General features: G+C 47.7%; 1 protein-coding gene across 1 annotated transcript; it reads right to left on the bottom strand.

The window, feature by feature from the left end:
* Positions 1-472: 472 nt before the first annotated feature.
* Positions 473-4,644, bottom strand: FOXQ1 (forkhead box Q1). Its single transcript, XM_028737851.2, has one exon. It carries the CDS (start codon positions 3,446-3,448, stop codon positions 2,315-2,317), a length of 1,134 nt encoding a protein of 377 aa, XP_028593684.2. The 5' UTR covers positions 3,449-4,644; the 3' UTR covers positions 473-2,314.
* Between the last annotated feature and the right edge of the window lie 6,793 nt (positions 4,645-11,437).

The raw sequence follows: 11,437 nt of genomic DNA, 5'->3' as shown, positions 1-11,437 counted from the left end.
ACCCCAGAGTCGGTCACGACTGGACCTAATGGTTAGGAGCTCCTTTACCTTTGCCTTGCAGCCATGTTCAGCGCCATGCTTTTGGCGCAGCCGCCCAAGGCCAAAAAACCCAGCTGTATACAAGATCGCACCTTTTCCCAGGGTGTCTTAAGATTGACGAATCTTAAGAAACTGATGTCCTCTGCACCTGCGCTTATAATCACCACCAGGCATGGTTAGATAGGGAACTGTACCCGGTATCTCCACACCTGCGATGTCTAATATTTGGTGGCCCATGTCAATTTCAAACAAGGCGTCTGCAAATCTAGCAGGGATGCTATCCACAAGGTCCCAGCTGCTGGTGCTTTTAATGTGTTTCCCACCCCGGCGCTCTCTCTCTCTCTCTCTCTCTCTCTCTCCTGACCTCCTATGCATTCCATGATGCCGCCACGACCCCCTTGAGCTTTGCACAGAGAAGTCAGCACACACTTGATAATTTCCATTCCAACTTTTATTTGAAAATATCCAGGATCCACAGCTTCATAACGCGCGCACACGCACACACACACACCACCACAGACACATTTCCTGAAAGCAGTCTTCCTTTTCGGTGGCAGCATTTTTTAAAAAATAGGGTTCCGCTTGGATATCTCTGGATAGTCACAGAAACCCATTTTTTTTTTAATTTTTGTGGGGCGAGTGTGGTGGTTATGAATCAACTTTTAGCAGACTCACGCGGACACACCCCAAATATCAAATTCGTTCTTTCATTGGAAAAAATAAAAAGCGACGGCAGCCTGTATTTGCTGAAACAATAAAAAAGTTATAAATAAGTTACCCCCTCCCTTTTCCACGAAAGGCTCACCGCAGTGCTCATACTGGAAAGCTCACACGTGCATTTTTAAAAGAGCCCTTCCTTCTGTATTCGGAGTACTCGGAAACTAGAGGAAAAGTATAAAGAATTTAGGAACGAAACCCTGACTCGGTTAGGCATTGCCTAAGTTCACGATTTCCAGCAAAGCCGCCCCCATCGGAAAGAGGCTTCTATTTAAATGAATATAAAAGCTGTTTTGTCTTTTCTGTCGCCCTGTACATTTTGGGCTAGATCTCTCTGGACTGATCTCTCGCCAGCAGGGAATCTCACCAGTTCACTGCATATGGGATCTAGAGGCTACGCAGATGCGAAGTCAAACAGGCTTACCTCTGCGTAAATATGCGCTAGAATCGGGGCGGTGCTTTTTAAGTTATTCATTTTTGAACGATGGATATTGCAAATAGGGATTCGCCCCACGCAAGTTCACAACCCACTTTCCTTCCCCCCCCCCCCCGCCTGTGATTTTATTTCCACCCCCTCCCCCACTCTACTAGCTGGCTTGGACTACCCTTAAGTGGCTGCGGCGGAATTCAGTCTTAGGGCTGGCTGCTTACTCAGGAGTAAGTTCCCCTGAATCCCAATGGGTCGATCCCTAACTGAATGTACGCCTCGGAGCGCAGGTTGCAGTCCTGCTGTGTGATGGGTTGTAGTCAACTAACTCTTACCATGATTAACTTAGGTCCATCCATTTCAAAGAGTCTACTCTGAGTAAAGGTTAATTGACTACAACCCTATGTTACCCTCCCGAAAAAACAAGACCCTTTGAGTTAAATGGGGCTTAATCTCTGCCCCCCATGTGTTCTGTTGAAATCAGTGGAGCCCTTAGGGTTGCCAACTTTTTACTGGCCCAGTTTTGGGGCCTTTGACAGCGGTCTGACCAAGCATCAAGACTGCTAAAGGCACAAGAACCCCCTTCAACAAAAGTTGGCAACCCTGCTAAAGTTTGCAGCATACGTACTGTATAGAGAGTTCTCGAGGAAGCGGTTTGGATAATCGCAGTTGCCACCCTTGCCACGCCCACTTCGGAATAAGACCCGCTGAGCAGCCTTTCTTCGGAATAAACATAGAAGACAGGACTGCGCTTTAACGACTATACCAGAGTAAGGAGTTCACCCTGGAAACTCACGGCTATAAAAATGGTTTAAAATCTGCGGGTTGGGCGCGCCTCCTAGTCTTGTGAATGGGAAACAAAAACATTTGGATGAATGCCCCCCTAAACCTATCAGCAGGGTACTATTGCCAGGAGAGACACACACTCTGGTCCATTTGAAAGTTCGGGTTGAAATCAGATCGAATGATTTTGGGTTTTTGTCTCAGGGGAAATCCATCCTTAAGGCACATAGTCTTTGTACTTTTCAGTCACTGGATTAAAAATAAAATAAAAGTGTGCGTAGAGACCTTTCCCATCGCCTGTCCTCAAGTCACCCCTTCATGAGGGAGGGGGCTTGGCTAGTTCTACGGTTACACCGGTAGGGTCTCCGTGGGATAAGGCCGATAGACCTGCTGCAACGACCCGGGCAGCCGGAGGGGGCAGTAGAGCTGAGCGACGCCGAGCGGGACCCCTTGCAGCGATTCCGAGGCCGCGGTGGAAGCGGCGAGGAGGGAGGTCCGCTGGGGGAAGAGTTGGTGGGCATCCCCGGACGTCGAGGCCTCCCCCGCGGAGACCTCCGGGAGGAGCGGGTCGGGCAGCCTGTAGGAGTACAGAGAAGAGGCCGCCGCGGGTGGGAACTGAGGAGGAGGAGGAAGGAGCCCAAAGGAGACGGCGGACTGGGGCAGAAGGCGAGAATAGCCCGACGGGACGGGCCACAGCATCGCCCTGTCTCCCGCTGAGGTTGGGGGGCGCTGCTGCTGCTGCTGCTGCTTCTCGGACGGCTGGAAAGGGCGGCTCAAGATGCTCTCGATGGCGAAGGAGCTGGAGAATTTCGGGCGCGACGAGGCGCACGACGGCGAGACCGAGGCGGCGGCCGTCGTCGTGGCTGTCCCGGACGCCGCTGGCTGGGGCTCGTGGTCGGCGCTTGGAGAGGGCGAGGCCGAGGGCTGGTGCGCCTGGGCAGGCTCCGCGGCGCCGGGCCTGCTGAGGCGCTTCCTCCGCCTGCGGAAGACGCCGTCGGCGAACGTGTACTCGGAGCTGGGGTTGAGCATCCAGTAGTTGTCCTTGCCCCACGGCCGGGCCGGGTCGCGGAGCACCTTGACGAAGCAGTCGTTGAGCGACAGGTTGTGGCGCACGGAGTTGCGCCAGCCCGTGTAGGCGCCGCGGAAGAAGGGGAAACGGCCCATCAGGTACTCGTTGATCTCGGCCAGAGTCAGGCGCCCCCCGGCGGAGTCCCGGATAGCCATGGCGATCAGCGCGATGTACGAGTAGGGAGGCTTCGGGCGACGCGTGTAAGGCTTCCCCGGCGCTGCTTTCACGTTGCCGGGCGAAGGCTCCGAGCCCTGGCGCGGAGAGGCCCCGACACCACTGGCCGGGCTGAGGGCGGCGCAGTCACCGTCGGAGCCCAGCTCGCTGTCGCCGGGCAGCGGCGACGCCGCGCTGCTGCTTTCCTGGTCGCTGCTGAGCTTGTCCTCGTAACGCGGGGCGAAGATCTCCAGCTTCATGGTGGCGCCTCCAGCCTCGAAGGGGCCCAGCTCGGCTCCCCCCGCCCACGGGTCTCTTCTTCCCCAGGGATGATCGGTGGGCCTTCCGAGCGCAGCAATGGGGCGGTGTAGGCTCGGATCTCCGGGGAGAGGGGACGCTAACAAAAGTTGAGGTGCATCTCTCCTTTTACGCGGTGGTGGTGGAGCTCCTCTAAGGGGCAACAGTTCCCTTTCTTCCACGGGGGAGTCACGGAATGTGTCTCGCGGCTTCAGAGCAACGTCTCCGCCTCCCTGGAGGAAGAGAGCAAAAATCGGGGTTCCCACGCTAGCAACCCTAAAAAAAAAAAAAAGCAGAGCTACGGTAGAAGTTTCCGAAGCCTGAATTCCTTTGGGAAAGGGTGTCGGGGCGGAATGTAGCGGTGAGGTCTCTTTCTGCCCCCTCCTTAGTTTGTGAGCAAGAAGGGGGTTTGTTTCCACACCCCAAGTCTCCTCCTTCGAAATCAAAACCAGCGCGTTGCGCTCCTAGCGCGCGTGGAGTCGGCTGGTTTTCAAGCGTTTTCTCTCGGCAGTCCTGGATGGTGCCTTGCTGAGCAAAGCCAGCCTCTGCTGGCTTTTCCCACCTGGATGACGATCCCTAGACGGTAGGCTTTTCTCTTCGTCCCTCTTCGTGGGGGAGGATCCTTCCGAGGAAGATGCGCGCTCTCCCCTCCCCCGCAGCCGGTGGTATTTTATCTTGAGAGTCTCGGACGCAAAGCTGAAGGTAACAGGTGACTGAAGAAACTTTGCGCCAACTTTTTTTTAAACTATCTATCCTGGTGGTGCGATTCTCTTTCTAGGAGTGTACTCTTAGATCTTCATAGGCTTCCAGGGGAAGATCGGCAGCAAGTTGACTCCGGTTAGGATTTAAAAAAGAAAAATGGAAACCTGATGTGCTGAACCCGCGTCTTTCTGCTCTCCTTTCCCCCACGTTAGTGGCGCTCCCGCTTGAAGAGCCTGGCGCTTGCGAGCTGTCTGCTGGCGATAGCAACCCTCGAGCGGCTGTTGTCATTAAGTGGCATTGTCATTATCTCTCTCCACTACTCTCAGGCCAGCCCATTATAACGCTCAGCCCAGTTGGGGAGGAGGAGGCGGAGCTACCCCCCGCCAGGCTTCCGAGCGGCTGCTGGGTGGAGATGCAAGGTAAGTCAGACAAAGGTGGGCATCTCCCGAGAGACAGCCTCGATGACAGGGAGAGCTTGTTGGAAAGCTGGGGCGGGCAGGTTGTTTGTTTGGCTCTGGCCAAGTCCCGCCCTCTCCTTGGGGTTCCTCCAATGAAAGGAGCCCAGTCAGGCCCCACCCCTTCTCCGCCCACTTTGCATAGCAGGTTACCCTTCTCAGGTGTAAAGTGCAAATTGATTTATAGGTGGCAGAGTCCAACCTGTTGAGGGATGGTGCTCCCCCCTCCCCTATCTTGGAAATTACTTTGCAATTAGTAAATAAATACACACAGCCTCCTATAGAAGGTATTGCAACACTTTCCTATTACGGTGTTGAGTTCTGAACTTTGAATTCGCAACCATTCATTAGAACTGAGAGCGATTAGAGTGTCCATTCAAATGCCCACTCAGTCCTGAAACTCTCTGGTGGACCTGGGCTGAGAGTTAATGATTGACTACCTAACACAGACCCTCCAACTGTCCCTATTTTCCGGAGACAACCCCTGATTTAATCCCAGAAGGTCCCACTTTTCCTTAGGACGTCCCTATTATCATCAGAGAAATGTTGGAGGGTGTGGACTTACCTGACCCCTGAGTCATCTAGAGGCAGCCCTGTATAGGGAAGTTTTTTGTTTAATGTTTCATTACATTTTTATGTATGTTGGAAGTCTCCTGGAGTGGCTGGGGCAGCCCATCAGATGGGCAGGGTATAAATAGTAAAACTCTTATTATGGAATAGGACACCCCTATTTTTATCTGAGAAATGTTGGAGAGTATGCTGGCAGGGTTGTTGGGAAGGTAGAGGGGTGAGCGATGCAATATGAGTCCCAAGTTCAAGGAAGGACAGGGTATAGATGCAATTAATATTCATAATCATAGGATTCTTAAAGAAATGTTCATTCCCAATCATGGGTGTACATGGGTAGAGCAGTTTTATCCACTGTGGTCCTGCAGAAAGTTATATCTGTGTGGTATGGTAGCTATAGCTGGAAAGACCCAGGTTTGTGAAATTCACCACTTGACTCTTTGCAAGTTCGTTGTGACAATGTAGTGAGGGAGAGATAAGGGCCATGTATGTCAGCCTGAGACCCTTGGAGGAAGATCAGGGTAAAGTGAAATAAATACCTGCTATTGATAAATACTCCAATTCAGTAGGAGTCACCATCTTCAGCCAGGAGAGCCAAATGCTGTGCAATGATTTCAAAAAAACAGGATGCTCTTAGAAGTCACTCAGTGTGCTCCCCCCCCCCCCCCGTGTAGCAAAGTGACAATGGAAGTCACAAATGTGTAAGAGCGTCCCCAGGACTGACTTTGTTACTGCCAGTCTGTAAATGAAAGCTGCTTGAACACATGACTGCTGTTCTGCCATTTTGTGCCAAGGTGAAATAATGATATTTTAAATTGACAAATCGTATTCATGTAGTAAAATAAAATTCATTAAAAGAGTGTTGTGGTTTGTCTGGACTCGCAATTCATTTTCTGTTTTTATTTGAATTGTCCAAATTTATTTTCGCTTTCTCCATTTCTTACAGCTGTGAAAAATGAAACTCCGGTCTTAAACATGTCAGGCACAACCTAGCACTTGGAGTCCTCTTTTCCCTTTCCTTCATTTTTCATCAGAACTTAAACATGCTTAAATTTGAGTGAATTGTGCCCACTCTTTGGAAGTTGACTTCCGTGGTATATTCCAAATGATCCATACATTTCAACCAAAGTTAAATCACTTTTAAACTGCATTGGATTTCAGCATGAGAGATTTTAGTTCTTTCACTGAAATCAGTCTGGCTTTCCAGGTGCATAACTTGGGCTTTGCGCTTTAAAACAAAAACTACGACAAAATCTTCTCCCTAAAAATTATCTCCTTCTGAAAAGAGTGGCCGCTTTGCTACTACTTTCCTGTGAGGTGGGGATGGGGAAGAAATGTATCCAAAAATATTGAGAGGTAGTAGGCAACGTTATGGCAAGAATCACTGTGATGAGCTGCTTAGGATACATGCATCTCTGGTCCAGTCAGTGTTTTAAGTTCCTAACCTCTGCTCAGCTAAAGATACTTGGATCATAGGAGCCAACTCCCGGGGACTGAGAGGTCTTTATCTCCCTCCCAATAAAATATTGGAGGGGGCCAGGGCATTGTCATTGATAGGCATTGTCATTCAAATGGTGTGCATGCACCACATCATGTGATTGATTATGATTAGGTAAGCCCTGCCCTCCCACCCAATATTTTGTTCAAGTTGGCACCCCTGTCCCAGCTCAACTGGGGCTGAGCCAAAGATAGCTGAGCTGAAGCAGGTATAAGTCCCTCAAAAGGGTGGTAGGGGCTGGAACAGAGAGGGTGCACTCAGTCTATTCAGCTCAGTCACGTGACCTGGTCACCTGGCCTAAAACACTCTTTAAAAGGGTTGTCCCTCTGCCAGGCTTAGGCAGAGCAGCAGCAGCCCCAGTGCTGAATGGGGTTTAGATCTGGTGTAACTTTATAATAATTATAATACAGTGGTACCTCAGGTTAAGTACTTAATTCGTTCTGGAGGTCCTTTCTTAACCTGAAACTGTACTTAAACTGAAGCACCACTTTAGCTAACGGGGCCTTCTGCTGCCGCTGCGCCACCTGAGCATGATTTATGTTCTCATCCTGAAGCAAAGTTCTTAACCTGACATTTCAGAATGTCAGTGGCAATGTCATTTCAGGAAATTGGCTTAAGTACAAAGATGTCGGCTTCAATAGTCTTGTGGCTAATGTGCAATATATCTGTTAAGTGTGTTTACTTGAAAGGAAGTCCTACGAATTTCAGGGGAGATTCCAACCAAGTAAGTATTCACGTGACCCAATCCTAGGCGTGTTTTCTCAGAAGTACATTCCACTGAGTAGAATGAGGTTGGTAGTGCAATCCTATAATGTCTACACAGGATCAATGGAGTAAATGGGCACAGGACCAGATTCTTAATCTCAGAAACCTGAGTTTAGAAGTGCTTTTGTTTAGGATTGTATCCTTAGGCTGCATGTAAATCTCAATTAAATTTGAAAGCAATTAATTTAATAAATGATGCCCTGACAAAAAAATAAGTGTAGTACCATAAAATTAACGACATACACATCCTTCTGCAAATGCTGTACTGGTGGATTTCCAACAAACTCTGATGAATGGCTATGGTTCATCTCTGATTTTTGAAGTTGCTGGTCAAAGATGCTACATTTTTTGCAAGATTATACTGTGAAATGTTACACTTCTTGCATATTTTCAAAGCACTAATGTGAAATAGGTTTCATACATCAAGTTATCCATTGTGTTAGGTACATCATTATTTATAACTGTGACCATGACTAGTTTTCCAAATGATACCTGGTCATATAGGTAAATATGCTTTATGCTAGACTCATTCACCATAGCATCCTTTGTCTGAGGTACCTAAATATGTGGTGGGCTTAGTAGCACCCCTGCTTTAAAACTCCCTTCTGCTGGAGGTTATCTAAAACCCAAATATGAACATTTTCTACCAGCAATATGAATATTCTTTTTTTTTTTTTAAAAAAAAAAAAGCTTAAGCAATTGGTAGCTGCTAATAAACCAGCTATTTCTTTGTACACACGTGAATTCAGGTTTCAGATTTGCTTGGATTTCTTCTGTGGATTATATATTTATGCTTCAACCAAGCCAGGGATAATTCCAAGAGATTAGGCATGACAGAAGATGGTGTGTGCATTTCTGTTTGTTTGCCTGGGAAAAAAGACTTGCGGACAGATACTTGCTTGAATGCATTCCCCACCTTAATCGCATAGGTTGACAGCAATTTGCAATATCTTAAAATGCAACTGTATGACTAAGTGAGGAGCGGTATATTGGTTAGGGAGAACATGCTTGGAATGCATTCAAGAATAACAGACAACTTGTGCAGGTTACAATCTGTTTTTTAACAAGAGATTTATAAGCATGAAGGGTGAGTCATTTACATTGAAATAGACACCTATCCGTGAGTAAGCACCATTGAATATAGTGGGTCTTGCTTCCAAGTAAACATGCATAGGATTGGGCTGCATTTAACCCTTGTAAATAAAAGCTGAGATTCTCAGCAATCTAAATCGCCAACCAGATTCTGCTGAGAAGTCCCAAACTCAAACCCTTCATATAATATTACATTCTTGTTAGCTGGCGTACTTAACATTGCTAAGAATGTGTGCTAGAAAATTTCATTCCTGGTTAAAATATCTCCTTGCCCATGGACTTCATTAGATGATCCTAGGCAAGTAATTATTGCTTCAGCCTCCTATCTGCTACACAGACCCTAATTTCCGAATGCTTGCTATGCGAAAGTTCCCTTATCTGACCATGAGGAATTAGTAACCAAACCTACACACCACAGATTCAGATATCCAAACAGAGAGAAATTTTTTTTTTAACTTCCTTGTTTGCCTTCTGTTGGTTGGCTGAGGAATGAAGGGAGGAAGGTAGAGCGACTGGACAAATAAGCACTTTCCCCTTCCTCAGAGGGTTTTCCTGTTTTTAAAATTTATTTTTGGGGTCAAAATTCCATGGTCCGGAATGCATTAGAAAGTTTCCCATAGGAATCAATGGAAACCATTGACTCATTATGCAAATACTCATCTGACAAACAATTTACAGGAAATGAATTGTGTTTGGTTAGCGGGACCTGTGTGTGCCTGGATAAGGCATACAAAGCACTTTGAACATGTGAGCAGTGGCATTACTTTAAAGTTGGCTTTTCCATTCTGATCACCTTCAAGAACCCACAGTGAAACTGCAGAACTTGCTTCCATAAGTTGTGGCGAGGGCCACCAACTGTCTTGGCATGGGCATAGCCGGGGCGCGCGCGCGCGGGCATCTGTCCCCCTAAATAAAGCAAATATATAAAAGTACGTAACTAAAAGTAGGAATGATCGGAATATTTGTAACTGAAAACGCTCTCTGAGGTCACTTGGATGTTGTTGTGGCGCATTCTAGCGACGCAACTGGCAACCTGACTGAGCGATAGGTGTTTCTTCCGTGAACTGAACAATTGTGTCGCAGGTACGTTGGTTCTGGAATAGTACTGGAGGGTGTCCTGACCTCCCCTGACATAAATCCTGGCTACTCCCATGTGTCTTAGTGGCTTTAAAATGGAAGTTAGACAGATTTATGGAGGACAAGGGTATTGATGGCTACCAGGTTCGGAGGCTCCATGTTTCTTAATAATAGTTGATGGGGAACAAACAGCAGCGAAGGGAGGTTCTGTTTGTGGCTTCCCATCGCCACAAGGATGGCTACTGTGGGGAAGCAGGTTGTGAGACTAGGTTGGCCTTTGGGTTGATCCATCAGGGCTCTCTTCATTATATACATGGTTTGCTTAAACAATACCAGGAAGTCGAACAACGTGGGCAGAAGAAACCATTGTAGGAACAATCACAGAAGAATCAGCAGCAACAACCTTGCCAATGTGTTATGGGTGTGTTTGAGTAGGTGGTGCTGTATTGGAAGTCTCAAGCAAGCCGTACTTTGATGGTGGCAAGCAACACCAGCTAGACTGGGAAGCTTGGAGTGGTGAAAGGAACGCCAAACAACGGTCCTTGCATTTCCTTCCTCTTGCAAGGTGGCTTGTTTGCATGCCAGAGTAAGACTCATCGGCTTGGGTTGATCGGTATGACTGAGGAAACAACATGTAGCTGGAGATCTCAGGGATCTGATGAGGGAAAAGAGAGTTCGCTACACATTCTGCAAAAAACAAAACCAAGAGCCGTGTTGCAACACAGCTAGGGCTGGCCCAAGGCATTTTGCTACCTGACATGGAGCGGCGAATGATTCCTTACCCTCAGGTCAAGGCACATAGTGTACCCAAGCATATCACTCCATCCTTGTCAGCAAAAATAAACAAGAGGTTGGATGTAAAGAGAGGACAAATCCTCATTTGTGGAAGTGACTAGGATCCAGAGGAGATTCCACTGTGGAACAAATGGGCGGGAATTTTACACCTCCCTCGGGAACCCCTCTGCCATCTTCTACCTGTTCCAGAGGGTCTCCCAATCCTACAGGGGATTTTTTTTTTGAGGGGAACAGAGAGCTGTTGAGAAAAGGGTGAATTGCTGAAATTCTGCCCCCTTTTGCCACCTGTGCAGCATCCAGCTAGTGGTAACAGATTTCTGCTTCAGAGAGCAAGATCCAACACAATAACTGAAAGAACTAAGCATCTAGTGCTATTCTGTGGAAGTCACACTTAGCTGTCTCACTCTGCCCCATGGTAGGGCCGGCCTTAACTGCTGATTTTTAAGGACACATGAAGCTGTCATATCAGGCCATTAGTTCATCTAGTTCTCTGCTGTCTATTCTGATTTGCAGAAGATGTTCAAGAATCATAGATGAGATCCCTTAAATCAAGGGTGGAAAAACTGTGCCCCTCCAGATGTTGTCACGGGGCTGATAAAAGTTGTTGGACCACAGCTCTCACCAGCTCCAGCCTCCATGATCAATGATCAGTGATGACCACACGTTCCTCACCCCAATCTAGGACATAATGTACCTGTAGATTGCAGCACTATCTTGCCATGGCCACCATCCCCAAGCAGCTGTCTTTTGGCAGATTAGGGGACATTACTTTAATTCACATTAAAATTTGACCTCTGCATGTTGAAGCTTCACTATGCTTCATCATAAGGGTAGCCTTCCCTAAGAGACCTCTTAAATGCCCATCAATGACATGTAAATGTGACATGAAACTTGGGTAGTCAGAAAGATGGCATGACGTAAGCCCCGAGATAATGATTCTGAGCCATATGCTGTTGCAGTCTTGTGAGTTGGTGGTTGTCAGCATTTCATTTGCCTTGTTT

The sequence above is a fragment of the Podarcis muralis genome, chromosome 8, assembly GCF_964188315.1.
Source record: "Podarcis muralis chromosome 8, rPodMur119.hap1.1, whole genome shotgun sequence".
In the NCBI taxonomy this organism is placed as follows: Eukaryota; Metazoa; Chordata; class Lepidosauria; order Squamata; family Lacertidae; genus Podarcis; species Podarcis muralis.
Note: the sequence above shows the minus strand (reverse complement) of the source record. Positions and strands in the feature narration are given on the sequence as shown.